Source organism: Belonocnema kinseyi, chromosome 8 (genome assembly GCF_010883055.1).
Source record: "Belonocnema kinseyi isolate 2016_QV_RU_SX_M_011 chromosome 8, B_treatae_v1, whole genome shotgun sequence".
Taxonomy (NCBI): Eukaryota; Metazoa; Arthropoda; class Insecta; order Hymenoptera; family Cynipidae; genus Belonocnema; species Belonocnema kinseyi.
This window is the reverse complement of record NC_046664.1, coordinates 26,379,346-26,396,803: the sequence shown is the minus strand read 5'-3', so window position 1 is coordinate 26,396,803 and position 17,458 is coordinate 26,379,346. Positions and strand designations below refer to the sequence as shown.

Genomic DNA, 17,458 nt, shown 5'->3' with positions numbered 1-17,458 from the left:
CCCCCCCCCCCCAACCGACTGCAGTTACCATCCTTTGCAATCGTAGTTTCAAAAAGACGAATTTTTTCAAAGACAGTATCATTTTCAAGCGAAACGATTTTTTTTAACAGAAAAGATTAATTTTCAATCTAAACAAAAAATTTAAATTGTCGACAAAAAATGAAAATTTCGCGAAATAGTAATTTTCTAACCAACTAACTGAATTTTGTACCTAAAAAGATAAATTTTCAACCAAGAAGATTCATTTTCTAACAAAAGAGGAATTTTCAATAAAATACAAAAAAAAATTCAACTAAAAAGGATACGTTTTAAACCAAAAATGAAATAAATATATTTTCAGTTTAAAAATTAAATTTTAAAAACAAAAAAGTCATTTTTAATCAGTTAAATAACGAAAAAACACAAAACTCTGATAAAATAATTGAATTATTAACCAACTAGATGAATTCTCAACAAATAAGATTAACTATTTACCCCAAAAAAAGAATTTTCAACGAAAGTGTTAAGTTTTCAAGCTAAGAAATCGAATGTTTTATAAAACAGTTGACTTTTAAAACGAAAAAAATCAATTTACCACACGAAAGTCTTTAACCAAACATGGAATCTTTAAATTTTCAGGTAAAAAATTAATTTTCAACAACAACAAAAAAAACATAAGTAATTTTCACTCATTTGAATTAGACTGAAAACAACAAATTTTCTACAAAATATTTAAATCTCCAACGAAAAAGATCAATTTTCAACAAAAACTATTATTTTTCTACCCAAAGACTATTTTTCAACAGAACATGATTTTTCTACGAAATAGATGAATTATTTTCAACTGATAAAGGATACATTTTTGACAAAATAGTTAAATCCTTAACAAAAGAAAGCTAGTTTTCATACAACAGGAGCATTTTCAACCAAAAACATACATTTTCCACCATGAAAAATAATGTTCTACAAAAAAAATACAAATTTTCAAAAAAATACATGAATAATCAACTCAATTGTTGAATTTTCAAAACAAAAAAAATAGTAACAAACAAGTTAAATTTTCGACATGAAAATATGAATATTTGACAAAAAGTTAATTTACTACCAAATAGTTAAATTTTCAAATCAATAGATTAATTTTGAACTAAATTATTGAATTTCCCACGAAACAAAATAAAATTCTTAACCAAAAATACGATTTTCACAAAAAATGCTAATTTTTAACCAAGTAGCTTAATTTTCTACCAAATTTTCCATTTTTTGATTAAAAATACGACATTAAAAAAAGTTAAATTTTGAATATTCAACCTCAAAATATGAATTTTTTTACAAAAAAGGTAATTTACTACCAAATAGCTGAATTTTCAACTGAAATGACAAACCTTCAACAACAAAAAAAGATTATTTTTCAACAAAACAGTTGAGTTTTCGATCAAAACGGAATTATTTGCAACCAAAAGGTTTAATCTTTAATCAAAAATTATGATTTTTCTACAAAGAAAATTAGTTTTCAACCAAAAAAAGAATAATTTTCAACACAAATGATCAATTTTCAATTAAAAATATTTTTTCATCCATATTGGAAGGTACACTTTCAATTAAAAATGTAATTTTCAAAATAAAAAAATCTAATTTTAAATATAATAATTGAATTTTCTATCAAGGAGATTTATATCAAACTGTGAAATTTTCAAGCCATAAAGAAAAATTTTCTAAAAGCATTCAAATTTTCAACATCAAAATATGAATTTTCTACAAAAAACTTATAATGCAACCAGATAGCTCAATTTTCAACTAAATTTATTGAATCTTTATCACCAATAAAAATTAATTTTCAACAAAATAGTTGATTTCGCAACATACATAGATTATTTTTCAACCAAACAGTTGCATTTTTAACCAAAACTGACGAATTTTCAACCAAAAAGACGAATTTTTCACTGAGAAGATTAATCTTATATTCAAAATGACTAATTTTCAATAAAATATATGAATTATCAACCAAATTGTTGAAGTTATAATCCAAAAAGACGAATTATTTGTAATAAAATTTAATTTTCAACCTGGAAATCTTATTTTTTCAACAGAACAGTTAGTTGTCTAGAAAACAGTTAAACTTTCAAGTCAATAGTTTAATTTTTAACCAAGTATGTTTTTTTGCACCAAATAGTTGCATTTTCTACCAAAATAATTTACTTTTGAGCCAAGAATATGAGTTTTCACGGCATAAGTTAATTTTCAACCAAATTTTCAAGATAAAAAGACCAATTTTTTACAAAAAGTTGGTTTTTTAACCAAGAAATATAATTTTCCAACAAAAAAGTTTATTTAGAACCAATTAGTTAAATTTTCAAGTAAAATAATAAGCGTTCAATGAAACAATATTTTTATTTTTATTTCAAAACAAATTCAACCAAAATGATGCATTTTAAACTAAAAATATCGAATTTTCAACAAAGACAAATTAGTTTTCATACAGTTGTATTTTTAAGAATTTTTTTTTTAATTAAACGATTAAATTTCCAAATAGAAGAGATCAATTTTCAATTAAAAATTTTAATTTGCAACAAAAATGGAATAATTACATTTTCGTTTAAAAGATAATAATTTCTAAAAAAATGAATTACCAACAAAAGAAATTAATTTTCAACAAGATTTTAAAATTAAAAAAAAAAAATATAATTGATATTAGTTGTTTTTCTCTGCATGGTTTTAAATCAATATCAATCAATAAAATAATAATTATATTTTTACTCTTAAGTTGAATTTTCAATTAAACAAAACCTATTGTCAACTAAAAATATGAATCTTCAACCAAACAAATGAATTTTTCCACAAAGTAGTTCAATTTTCAACTATGTAGTTGAATTTTTTATCAAAGTAATATTAATTCAGTTCGCATTTACACGAAAAAAAAAGTGAAAAGGGGGATGTTTCATGAAACCGTGGGGGGGAGGGAGGTCCTTAAATAGGAGGGAATAGGGGAAAACTTTATATTCTAAAATATGCAAGTGATTTGTATCGATGCAGGGCAATCTTTCGCAAACTTTGTTAAAATCAGGGTGGTGATTCGGCGAAGGATTTCAATTTTTATCATTTCCCGGTTTTCCCGGTCACGTTTTACAATTTTCCCGGTCAAATAAAAATTATATATTCATATTCGCCACAAAGCGCAAACATTTATTTTAATACACGACGTTAATTTTTAATAATTATTCTTTAACAGAACAAAGCAAAAAATTATCAAATAAATGAATTTTGAAATAAAATTATGAAACTTTAATGGGAACACTTGAATTTCAAACTCAAAAGGTCAATTTTTAACTAAAATGGTGACTGTCTAACTAGAATACTTCAAGTTTCAACCAAAAAATATGAATTTTTAAACAATAAGAATAATTTTCAAAGAAAAAGATTAATTTTTTACCAAATAATACAACTTTTCAACAAAATACATCAATTTTTAACGAAATAGTTGTATTTTCAATTAAAGAAGACAAATATTCAATCAAATAGTTAATTTTCAACCTAACTGATAAATTTTCAACTAAACTGATTAATCTTCGACTGAAATAGTTGAATTTTTAACAACAAAAAATATTTAAAAAAGATGAATTATGAACCAAAACTAAAATAATTAAGTTTTAGTTTAAAAAATCAATGTTCAACCAAAAAGACGATTTTTCAACAAAAAAAATATAATTTTTCAACCAAAAATTAACTTTAAAAAACTATCCGTCAGAAATATAGTTCAACCAAAAAGATGAATTTTCAACTAAAATTATGGAATATTCAACTGGAATAATAGTTGCATTTTCAAAACAAACAAAAATAATAATTTGAAACTAAAAAAGAAACAAATTTTCAACAAAATAGTTCAATTTTCGGCTAAAAAAATTTCTTTTCATACAAAAAAATGTTTTTAATCAAATAGCTAATTTGTCAACCAAAAAAATGAATTTTCGATTAAAATATTGAATCACCATAAAAAAAAAATATAATTTTTAATCAAAAAGATTAACTTTCAGTTAAGTAATTTTATTTCTGATCTAAAAGATGATTTTTCAACTCATTTTCTACAAAAAAGACGAATATTTCACAAAGTACACAAATTTTCAAATAGTTTAATTTCTAAATAAAAAATATCAATTTTCAACCAAATCGTTGAATTTTCATCAAAAACAAGATAAATTTTCTACAAAAAATATAATAGTTGAATTTTCCATTAAAAATCTATAATGCTTACCAAAAGTAGTTACATTTTCAAAATAGAAGAATCTTTAAAAACAAAAAATTAATTTTTAACAAAAGAATTTAACTTTTCTACCCAAGGATTTGAATTTTTAACAAAAAAAAAAAAAAAAAAATTCACAACGAGCAATGTAACAAAACTTTCTGTTCTAATTCAAAAAAACTCTAAAAACGACTTGAAGCACTTTCTTTTTTTATTAATTTCGAAGAGGTAACTTTTGAATTGTTGCGAATTCTTACTTGGAACAGGGTTTTTTTAAACTCCTTTCTTCTAAATACAAATTATGATTCTTTAAAAAAATCCCCGTTCCATGTAAAAAAATTCCCTGTTCCAAGTGAAATAATATTTTTTTATCGAAACTCCCTGTCCTAAAATAAAAACGATAATTATTTTCTAAAATTCCCTGTTCCAAGTTGGATAATTGAGGAGTAAGTGAGTAAAATGTGATCAATCCAATTTTTGAAGAAAAAAAATTGAGAAAACGGTTTTTCTTACCATAGAAAAAAATACAAATTCTTTCTCTCATACAGTATAGACAAAAATTTATAAAATCAAACTCAAGGAATGTTACATTCTTTAAATCATATGATTATTATTATGATTCAATGAAAATGATTGTTCAATTCTTTTTATAATGTGAACTGATTAACTAACTATTAATTGATTCTATGTAAACTTTTGATTTCTGTAATTAGTTAAATTTCTATCATTAAATCAGATTTTAAGAAATAAGAGTTCAAATTTGAAAAATGATATTATGTAAAAATTAATTGAATTCTTCAGTGAAAATTATAGTTCAAAGCTTCTCATATTGTGAAATAATTAATTAATTATTAGCTAAATAATTTTTTCAAAATATTAAACTAAATAAGTATTAAAATTTAGTTCCTTAAAGAAAGATGACATAAATTGATTATTTATTTGAATGTTATATAATTGTGATGTTGTAAAATGGAAATCTGCATTTCATTTTTTAATTTATACGTCAATGTGTTTTATTTTTTTTTTCTGAAATTAGTATAAAAGATGACTAATAAATCAAATTTTCAGAAATGAAAGTGAAAATAAAAAAAAAGTTGAATAAAAATGATTTTTAAGGTCTCAATGAAAATAATAGTTTAATGCTTTTTACGTTATGAATACATTAATTAATTATTAGCCGATCTTTTTCACAATATGTTTAAAATACCTCCATTCCAGTTAAATTATTTTTGTAAAGTTTTGCGATGTGAAATGTGCATCTGAATTCTGATTTTGAAATTATGTGCGAATATATTTTTATTTTTCCTAGAATAAATAAAAATATTATAAATAACTCAAATTTTCTTAAAAATTTAGAATCGAAATGATTAGGAAGCTTTACTAAAAATAATTCTTTAATGCTTTTTATGTTATAAACTGATTAATTACTTATTACAGGGTGGCCGTTTTAATCGAAGAAAAAAAATCCAGGTCAGTTCCGGGTTTTTTCCCCGGCTTGCAAACATTTTTCAAAACCAAAGAAATTTAAAAAATCAAACTATATTCTAAAAAATTTTCCATTTAAAGTAATATGCAATAAACAACAAATTAAAGCATTCAAACTGAAACCCTTAAATTCCAAACTTTTAAAATTGAACTTTAAAAGTTTTTCAATTCACAAATTGTGTATTCAAATGCTCAAAAATGTACACGTACAAGCTGGAAGGTACTGACACTTTTCAATTAAACAATGTTAAATGAAATTCAAATAAACTGCAAAATTTAGAACTTTTATCAATTAATAGAGCTCAAAGATTCAGATTAAGTTCCAAAAATATAAATGCACGTTAAAATTTTCAATACTTTAAATTAAAGAAACAAGCAATGAACTTTGAAAATTCTCAAAATTATATTATTTTAAATAATTTCAAGCTAGACACATTAAAAATTAAAAAATAATTTTTTCAACTAAACAGTTTTTAAATTAGAAGATAAATTATTTCAATTTTAAATATTTTAGGCATCCTTCAAAAGCTTTAAAATGTCATTTTAAAATCTTGAGAAATTTCGAAGTAGTTTTACATTTTTCCAAATTCAAAACAATTTTTGAATTTTTTTTCGGAACTTTTGAGTATATTTAAAAATGAATTGAATTTTTTTCTATAACTTTTAAAAAATCCTGCAAATTTTAAAAAAAAACTTAAAATTTAAATTTATAAATAACAATATAACACTTATTATTTGTAAAAAATAGAGTAGTTTTAAGAGATATTTATAAGTTATAAAAAGATACGAATTAAATTTAGAACTTGAAACAATTTTAAATACTTACAGCCGAATTTAATATATGATGTATATATTTGCAGATTTCAAGCAAAAAGAATTTTTTAAGAACTGTAAAAGACTTCAAAAGAATTTTAAAAAAATGTCTTAAGATTCTTAGGAAAATTGTAAATGATTTTTCAATTTGAAAAATTACTGTAACAGAAAGATAGTAGTTCTGGACAAAATGTTAAAACATTACATTTAAATTATTTGACCTCATTTCCATTTTTTAATTAATTTTGAATCTTTTCAAAACTTCTAAGTATCTCTTAAAATCACTTAAATTTTTTCTACAAATGTTAAGTATTCAATTGTTATTTATACATCAAAATTTAACAATTTAACTTACAAATTAAACACTTTTCAAATAGTAAATTAAAATTTTAACGCTAAAAGTTAAAAAGCTCTTCGAAATTCTAGAGACTCAAAGCTTTCTATGTAAAACAATTCAGTTTAAAATTGTTTTCTTTTAAATATTTGGTTTTAATTTACTCGTTTTAAATGAACAGTGAACTACTACTAAATATTAAATACTCATTCTTTTTCTACATTAATTTAATTACGAATATATTATTATGGAGTTATTTTTAAGTTGAAAAAAACGCAAGTTTACATTTTTTAATGGCTAAAAAAATTATTAGAAATGATATATTAATAAATTTATGTATTAAATTTAATATAAAAATAATATAAAGGAAGACCTGAGACTCTGAATTAAAAATATTGGAATAAATGATATATTAATTTCAATCCTTATCCAGTCTTTCGGATTGAAACATTTACAGATCCATTTCTAAAATAATTTATTTATTTATATTTACTGCATTTATTTACTGCACGTTAATTATTTTAAAAACTATTAAAATCGAACTTGGGCAGATTTTTTTTTCTAAAAACGCGTAAAATTCCCGGTTTGCCGGTCACCTTGTTTTTATAAAAAAAATCTTTGATTTTAAAAGCTTCTATTTTTTTATTTTATAAGCCTTTAAAATTGCATTTTAAAATTCTTTAAACTAAAATATATGCTTAAAAATTAAAATGGAAAATTTTTTAAGTGAAAATTTTTTGAAATTAAGCATTCTAAACTGAATGATATAATAATTTATAAAAATCACAATTTAACAAATTATTTGAAACACGGTTAAAATCAAAATTGGACAAAATTTTTATTCTAAATTTTTTTGTAAAATTCCCGGTCAAAAAATAAATTCACAGTCATTTCCCGGTTTTCAGCAAAACGTCGACTGGTAACAAATTTTAACAAAAAAAATAGTTATTCGAAAATTGGGTAAATGATAAAAAATAGTATAAAAGAAAGCGCGCGCACATAATAATCTAGTAGTAAATAAATCCTTAATATAATAAATACACTCATATGCCCTGCTATTATAGATAAAGTAGAAATTACTCTTCTAAATTCAGCCAAATTATTAGAATATTGAAAAAGTGAATTTTGCTACAATCAGACGTAAATTCACGATTTTTAAATTCAATCCCTTTTTTTTTTCCCCGGGCAATAAAATTTTATTTGTTCATTTATTTGGCTATTCTCACATCTGGGCGCAAAGCAAATATCCAGAGTGGAGAAAAACCCTTTAAAAAAAATAAGACTAAAAAACTCACCGTATCCTTAACGAATGGTTTACGAGGATTAATCAAAGAGCTTTTCTTCCTCCAGGTTCCGCGATAAGGAGGTCGACGATTCTCATTGAACATCAACAATTTTGCACGATGTTTTTCCACGGCCAGGTTCCCTCGATCCACGCAGTTCTGACTTAGATCGCCTTCGTTATCTGCAATTATACACATTTTTCCATTGCAATAAATTGTTACTTACACGTTCGCACTCAAAAATTTAAAAAATCCCAGGCTATTTCCTGAAAATTCCTGTCAAAAATAATATTGTTTTCGGTTATCCTTAAGAGCGTTTATAATAATAATTATTATTCAATACCAATTGCTTCTTTCTCTAAAAAATAAGTGTGTCACAAAAATAATTTAAAAAAATTTTTTAAATATAATTATGGATCTTCAACTGGAATAGTTGAATTTTAAACCAAGAAGATGCAATTTTAAATAATCAGATTAATTTTCTACCAAAAAATACAATTGTTAATAAAGTATCTTAATTTTCAATCAAAGAAGACAAATATTGAACCAAATAGGTGAATTTTGAATTACGAAAAAAAGAATTTTCAACCAAAAAATGAAATAATTACATTTTGATATACAAAAATTAATTTTCAGCCTAATTGATGAATTTTAAATGAAAATGACGAATCTTCAACTAAAATAGTTGACTTTTAAACTAAAAATTATGAAATATTCAATTGGAATAAGTTAAATTTCCAGTTAAAAAAATTAATTTCTACAAAAAAAAAATAACTTGAAACAAAAAGAAAAATTATCTTTAAAAACAATAGTTACATTTTCACACAAAGTGATAAATTTTCAACTAAAATTGTAAAGCTTCAACTGGAATAGTTCAATTTTAAACCTGAAAGCTAAATCTTCAACTAAAATTGTGAATATTAAACTAGAATACTTTAATTTTCAACAATAAAGAAAAGAATTTTGAAACAAGGAGATTCATTTTCAACCAAAAATACATTTTTGTTTAAAATTCGTCAATTTTCAACGAAAAATTTTCAAAAAAAAAAGGGAATTTTTTCTGTTACAAAATACAAATAGTAAAACAAATACATATTTTTTAAACAAAATAGTTTAATTTTCTACCAGAAAGACGAATTTTCAACAAAATACATAAAATTAAGAAAAAAATAGTCGAATTTTCCACTAACAAATACAGATTTTCAACAAATTACATACATTTTCAACTAAAATTATAAATCTTAACAAAAAAGAAATTTTAAGTAAACAGTTTTACCCTCAATCAATGAGTTGAATTTTTAATCTACAAAATACGAATTTCCAAATAAAAATTTTATGGTTGATATTACAATAAAAAACTTTTCAATTAAAAATAAAAAACAGTTAGATTTAATCAACCAACACCAATTTTCAACAAAATACCTGAATTCTCACCTAAAACAGATTAATTTTCAACAAAAAAATGGAATTTCTAACCAAAAAATTAAGTTTCTTACAAAAATACGAATTTTCGACAAAATGCATCAATTTTCAAGGTAATAGTAAAAAATTTCCACCAAATTCTTCAGATTTCAAAACACAACAAAAATTTACAAGACAGTTTAATTTTAAATCGGAAAAGGTAAATGTTCAACAAAAAAGTTAATTTTTAGCCCAAGCAAATCAATTTTTAAAAAGTTAGGAACGAAATTCAAGGTCTATCCTGAAAATAATCTATTTTTACAGGCGTCAAAAATGAGTCATTCCATTTTTAATTGGCTAACAATTTTTTAAGAAAGCAGAACCACAAATAAACAAATTATTAATGTTTTGCGAACATAAGTCGTTTTTGATATCTTTGAAATCGCTGTGAAACTTTGAAATGTTTTGAAATATTTTTGAATTCGTTAAAACCTCTTGAAGTACTTAAAATCTTTGTAAAATCTTGAAATTTCTGTGAAATATTTTAGAATCTCATTAAATTATCGTAAAATATTTTAAATCCTGAATAATCTTTAAAATCCTTGAAATTTTTATGAAATCATTTGAAATCATTAAAATATTTCTAATTTGTGTAAAATCGTTTGAGATCCTAGAAATCTGTTTTAATATAACCTTTTTAAAATCTGTAGAATCTTTCAAATCTTTTGAAAGTTTTAAAATCTTTGGAAAATTTTTGTGATATCTTTGTCAAATAATTCTTTGTTTGTAATTCTTTGTTTGTGAAACCTTTTTTATTTGTTGGAATCATTGAATTATTTGAATTCTTAGAGAAATCTTTTCAAATCTTCTGGAATGTTTTGAAACCTTTTGAAATCGTTTCAAATATTCGAAATTTTTTACAATCTTTAAAATCTGTTTTACTCTACCCTTTTTTAAATCTTTGAAATTCTTGTATTCTTTTGAATTCTTTCTTAAATCTTTTGCATTTATTTGAAATCATTTAAATAGTTTTAATGTGTGTAAAATCTTAGAAATCTGGTTTACTATTTTTTGTGAAATCTTTCTCAAATCTTTTGATTCCGAAACTGAATTAACATCGAAATTTTCAACTAATAATTTTTATAATTTGTAAGTTAAATATAAACAAAAATCATAGTTTAACATTCTACATTAGCGGAGACGAAATAACAAATTTATAAAATTATCAAGATGACCGTTTGAATCAAACAAAAAAATTCACGGTTCGCAAACATTTTTCACGATCAATGAACTTAAAAAATGCTCTAAAGTTAAAAATTTTTCCATTTGAAGTAATAAAAACTGAGCTGCAAATGAAAGCACTAAGAGTGGAATCCTTGAATTTTAAACTTTAAAATTGAAGTTTAAAAGTTTTTTAATTCAATAATTTTGTATTCAAATTCTCATTAATTTACACGTATAAAATGGAAGCTATTAGCACTTTTTAACTTAACAATTTTTAATTAAATGTCGTTAATCTTCAAAATTAAATTTTTGTTTAACTTTTATAGATTTTAAAGTTCGAAGATTCAGATTCAGTTCCAAAAATATAAATCCACGTTAGCATTTTCAATTCTCTAAATTGAAGAATTAATCAATTAATTAAAAAATTTCAAAATTATACCATTTAAAGCAATTTTAAGCTCAAAACATTCAAAATTGAATGATTAAATTTGGTTATAAACTGAAAATATCCTAAAAAAAACTTCTACATTCATTTTTTATAATTTTGTCCATTTTTCTCAATCCTTTTGAATATTTACTTAAAATATTTAAATTGTTATTTATGCATCAAAATTCAACAATTTGACTTATAAATTAAAATGTTTAAAAATAGAAAAATAAAAATTGTAACGTTCGAAATTTAGTTTTTAATATTTCATTATAATTATTGATTTCAAATGAACATTAAGATATTTCTAAATATTAAGTAATTGCTAATTTTCCCAATTAAAAAATTTCAAATTGCATGGTTTACAAAATAGAACTGTTTAATTCTGAACTTTTAAAATTAAAGTTTATAAGTTTTTTAATTCAAAAATGTTGTCTTCAAATTCTCAATAATTTACACGAATAAAATACTAACATTTTTCAATTGAACATTTTTTAAATAAAAAATTGAAAAATTAAATTAAAATTTAAAGCTGCCAAATTTAGAAGTTTTGATTTTCATAAACTATAGAGTTAAAAGATTCAGATTCAATTCCAAAAATATAAATTCTCTTTTATCATTTTCAATGCTCTAAATTAAAAAATCAATCAATGAAATAAAATGTTTTCAAACTTATATTGTTTTAAGGAATTTTAAGCTTGAAACATTAAACATTGAAAAATTGACATTTATTAAAACTCAAATTAGAAGTTAAATTTTTTATTTTAAATAGTTTAAAAATGCGTCGAAATTATTAGAATCTTAATTTAAAATCTTGAGAAATCTAGAAATTGTTTTAAATTTGTTCAAATTTTAAAATATTTTTCAAATTTTCCAGAACTTCTAAATATCTTTTAAAATAAATTGAATTTTCCCAACAATTTTTAGGAAATCCTGCCAATTAAAAAAACTTTCTTTAGAATTTTGATGTATAAATAACAATTGAAAACTTATTATTTGCATAAGAAATTCGAGCAACTTCAAGAGATATATAGAAGTTTGAAAAGATTCGAAATTAATTTAAAACTTGAAATGATATCCTAATTTAATACAAAATATAGATTTTTGCAGATTCCAAACAAAAAATTTAGAAGCTTGTCAAGAACTGTGAAAGGTTTCAAAAGAATAAAAACTATTTCTTAAGATTCCTAGGAAAACTGAAAATGATTTTTCATTTTGAAAAATTATTATAAGAGAATATTTAAAAGGGTTTAAAAGGATTTACAAAATTGTCAGAAAAGAATCTGCAAAATTTTAAGGAAATTTTCTTTAAATTTGCCTTTTTAAAACTTTTAAATATCTCTTAAAATTACTTAAAATTTGTCCACAAATAATAACTGTTCAATTGTCATTTATACATTAAAATTCAACAATTTCACTGATGACAATTCTTTGTCAAACAATTCAGTCTTAAATTGTTTACTTTTAAATATTTGCTTTCAATTTACTCGTCTTAAATGAACAGTCAAATATTGCTAATTAATCAATAATAATACTTTTTCCTAATACAAAAATTTAAAGTTTAAATCAACAATTTTAATTCTTTTCGAAAATTCTCCATTTCAAAACATTTTTTAAATTAGATTTTTTTGTAAAATTCCCTGTTTCAATTCATAATTTAAATTTTCAATTTAAATAATTTAAATTTTTTAAATTGAAAATTCCTTCTTCAAATCCGGAATTTTAATACTTTTCGAAAATTCTCCGTTTCAACTAAGAATTCGAATTTTTCTGTAAAATTCCCTGTTCCAATTCATAATTAAAATTTTTTCACAAATATTCCGTTTCAACTTAGAATTGATTCTTCAAAAAAATTCCCTGTTCCAGCTCGAAATTTATTTAAATTTTTTAATTCCCATTTGAAATTAGTTTATTAAAATAAAAAATCATTTTAAATTTTCCTAGGAAATGTTTTTTTTTTTATTGTGAAGCCTGTCAAAATTCTTAAAAAGCTCCTAAATTATTTGTTCGCAATCTTCCAAAATCTAAATTTGAGTTTAAATCAGGCCGCGGCCTGTTTGCACCGAAATTTGGGTTCCAATAGTCGGATTTTGTCGGCACACGTAGACACTTCGTTTAAATTATTTGAAATAATTTCAAAATTTAAATTAATTTCGAATTTCTTCAAATCTTCTAAATCTCTATTCAACTTGCTCGAAATTTTTCTAAGAATAGATTTACAAGATTTATAATATATTTCTAAGAATAGAATAAATTTAAATTAAATGCAGTTAAACTGCAAAATTAAATTTCTTTACATTTATAAATTGTAGAGTTCAAAGATTCAGATCCAGTTGCAAAAATATAAATCCCCGTTATAATTTTCAATGCTCGAAATTGAAGAAACAATCAATGAATTTAAAAAGGTTCAAAATTGTACCATTTTAACAATTTCAAATCCTAATTCCAGCTCAGAATTGATTAAAAATTCCCTGTTTAAATTCAGAATTTAAATTTTTTTCTTAAATTTCCCTATTCAAATACAGAATTTTAAGTCTTTTCAAAAATTCTCCATTTCAATAAATTTTAAAAATTAGATTTTTTTGTAAAATTCCCTGTTTCAATTAATAATTTAAATTTTCTCTAAAATACCTCGTTTCAACATAGAATAATAATTTTGTTTGAAAAATTTAATTTTCAATTGAGAATCGTTATTCTCCTGGATAAATTCCAATGTTCAAATCCAGAATTTTAATTCTTTAAGAAAATTCTCTATTTCCTCTTAGAAATAAAATTCTTTTGAAAAAATTCCTGTTGAAATCAAGAATTTTAATACTTTTCAAAAAATCTCCATTTCAACTAAGAATTGGAATTTTTTGTAAAAGCACCTGTTCCAATTCATAATTTAAATTTTCTTCGAAAATACCTCTTTTCCACCCAGAATTATAATTTTGTTTGAAAAATCAGGGTGGTCGTATTAATCGACGAAATAAATTCCCGGTCATTTCCCGGTTAGCAGACATTTTTCACGATCAATGAAATTAAAAAAATGGAACACTAAAGATAAACAATTTTCCACTTGAGGTAATAAAAACTGAGCTGCAAATGAAAGCACTCAAAGTGGAATTGTCAAATTTTGAACTTTTGAAATTGAAATTTAAAAGTTTTAAATTAAAATATGTTGTATTCAAATGCTCAATAATTGACGCATATAAAATTAAAGGTACTAACATTTTTCAATAAAAAAAATATAAATCCACGTTATCATTTTCAATGCTCTAAATTAAAAAATCAATCAATGAACTTCCAAATTTTCAAAATTATATAATTTTAAGGAATTTTAGACAAGAAAAATGAAATATTGAAAAATTGAAGATTTTTTAACTGAAAACTTCTTAAATTAGAAATTCAATTATTTTCTTTTTAAATAGTTTAAACATCTTTGGAAAGCTTGAACATTTTATTTTAAAATCTTGAGAAATCTAGAAGTTGTTCTAAATTTGTTTTAAATTTTTAATTATTTTGGAAATTTTTTCAGAACTTCTAAATATCTGTCAAAATTAATTGAATGTTTTCTACAATTTTCAGAAAATCCTGTAAATTTTAGAACATTTCTGTACAGTTTTGATGCATAAATAGAAATTGAACATTTTTATTTGTAGGCGAAATTTGAGTAATTTTAAGAGATATGTAGAAGTTTTGAAAAGATTCAAACTTAATTTAAAGCTTGAAATGATGGCCAAATATAAAATAAAATGTAGATTTTCACAGATTTTAAAGAAAAAAATTGGATTCTTTTCAAGAATTGTTAAATGCTTTAAAAGAATAAAAACATTCTCTTATGATTCATAGGAAAATTAAATACATTTTTTATTTTGAAGAATTATTTTAAGAAAACATTTAAGAAGTTTTTCAAAGATTTAAACAAAATTTTCAAAAAAGATTCTAGAAGATTTTGAAAAAACTTTCTAAAATTTGCATGATAATTGTTAATCTTTTTCAAACTCCTAAATATCTCTTAAAATTATTCAAATTTTTTCTACAAATGTTTATTTGTGAATTATAAATCAAAATTTAAAAATTTCACTTACATATTAAGCATTTTTCAAATACTTGTTGTATTTGAAAAATGCTTAATATGTAAGTGAAATTTCTATGGCAAAAAATGCAGTTAAAGATTCTTTACTTTTAAATATTCAATAATTAATTTTTTTTAAATTAAAAATTTCAAATTGAATGAGTTAAAAATTGAATATTTTAGACTGAAATAATATTTTAAATTTAATAAAATCTTTTAATTAAGAATATATTCTTATGAAGTTATTTTTAAGTTTAAAATGGTTTATAAACTTTCAGTCACACGTTCATATTTGTTTAAGGACTAAGACTTTCAAATTGAAACCGTTTAAATTTTAACGTTAAAATCTAAAAATTCTTAAATTTTGAACTGATTCCAAATCGTTTTGCCAAATCGGGTTTGTTCACTTTTTATTACTTAAAGGACAGATAAATTAAACAAAATTTTTTTATTCCAAATTTTCAACATCAAAGGCTTTTATCTTTTATTTTTCCGAGTCTTTAAGAAAGCATTTAAAATTCTTTAAATTAAAAATGTAAGCTTAAGAATAAAAATTTTTATTGTACAAAAATTTTGAACAACGCATTGTAAGCGAAATAATAGCATAACTGAAAAACATCGCGAATCAACTAATTATTTTAAAATGTTTGAAATCGATCGTGGACAGATTGTTCCTCTACAAATTTGTAAAATTCCCGGTCAAAAAATGCACTGTCATTTCCCCGTTTTTTCCAATTTTCCGGTATAGCAGCCACCCTGCAAATTTATTTTTCCATACATAATTGTTATTCTCCTGAATAAATTCCAGTTCCAACTCAGAATTGGTTAAAAATTGAAAATTTCTTGTTCAAATCTGGAATTTTAATACTTTTCCAAAATTCTCCGTTTCAACTAAGAATTAGAATTTATCTGTAAAATTCCCTGTTCCAATTCATAACATTAATTTTTTCGAAAATATTCCATTGCAACATATAATTAGAACCCTTAAGAATTGTTATTCTCCTGAATAAATTCCAGTTCCACCTCAGAATTGATTAAAAATTTAAAATTCCTTGTTAAAATCCGGAATTTTAATACTTTTCGAAAATTTTCCGTTTCAACTAAGAAATAGAATTCTTTGGAAAAACTTCTTGTTCCAATTCAGAATTTTGTTCCTTTTAAAAAAACTTCCAGTACTAGCTCGGAGTTTGTTAAAATTTGAAAATGCCCGGTTCCAAGTCAGAATTATTATTATTATTATTATTATTCTGGGTAAATTCCAGTTTCAACCATAAATTTTTCAAAGATTGAAAATAAAAAATCATTTTCAATTTTCCTAAAAATCTTAAAAAATGTTATTCTTCTGAAACCTTTCAAAATTCTGAAAAAACTTATATTTTTTTTGCTGGAAATCTGCCAAAATCTATATATTGTTTTAAATAAAACCGTGGGCTCTTTACACCGAAATTTTGGAATTTAAAATCATTTAAAATTGTAATTTAATTTTGAATTTTTTCAAATCTCTTAAATATCTCTTCAACTTACTCCAATTTTTCTAAGAATAATAAGTGTTCAATTATTATTTATACATAAAAAATCAACAATTTGAGTCACAAATTAATTTTTTTTTAAATAGAACAATTAAAATTGTAACGTACAAACTTACGTTTTTTTGTTTAGTTTTGAATATATAATTTATAAATACTGATTTTAAATGGACAGTCAGGTATTTCTAAATATTAAGCAATTATTCTTTTTCTTAGTTAAAAAAAATTTCAAATTGCATGGTTTAATATCGAATATTTTAAACTGAAATTATATTTGAAATTTAATAAAAGCCTTTAATTATAAATATATGATTTGGAAGTTATTTAAAAATTGAAAATACTTTTTAAAGATTTAATAGGGCATTTATATTTTTTTAAGACTTTCCAATTCAAACAGTTGAATTAATAACGTTAAAATCTGGAAATTCTTAAATTTTGAATTGATTCCGAATCGTTTTGTACAAACAATTATTATTTATTTGGTAAGTCTTAAAGTACAATTCAATTTTAAAAATCATTAATTAATTCACAGTTGCTCAACTAAAAACGCTTCTTATCAAAAATCTTCGATTTAAAACGCTTATAATTTTAAATTGTTTAAGTCATTAAAACTGCACTTTAAAATTCTTTTAATTAAACTCTACGCTTAAAAATCTAAAATGGAACATTTTTAACGTTAATGATTTTCGAATTAC

General features: G+C 22.4%; 1 protein-coding gene across 1 annotated transcript in view; it reads right to left on the bottom strand.

Annotated features, from left to right (window-relative positions):
• The window catches only part of LOC117177820 (chromatin assembly factor 1 subunit A-B-like), an 84,742-nt gene that overhangs the window by 44,787 nt on the left and 22,497 nt on the right, over positions 1-17,458 (bottom strand). The window contains exon 6 of the mRNA XM_033368774.1: positions 8,141-8,310. Coding sequence (XP_033224665.1) covers positions 8,141-8,310 — 170 coding nt within the window. The remainder of the gene's footprint in view (positions 1-8,140; positions 8,311-17,458) is intronic.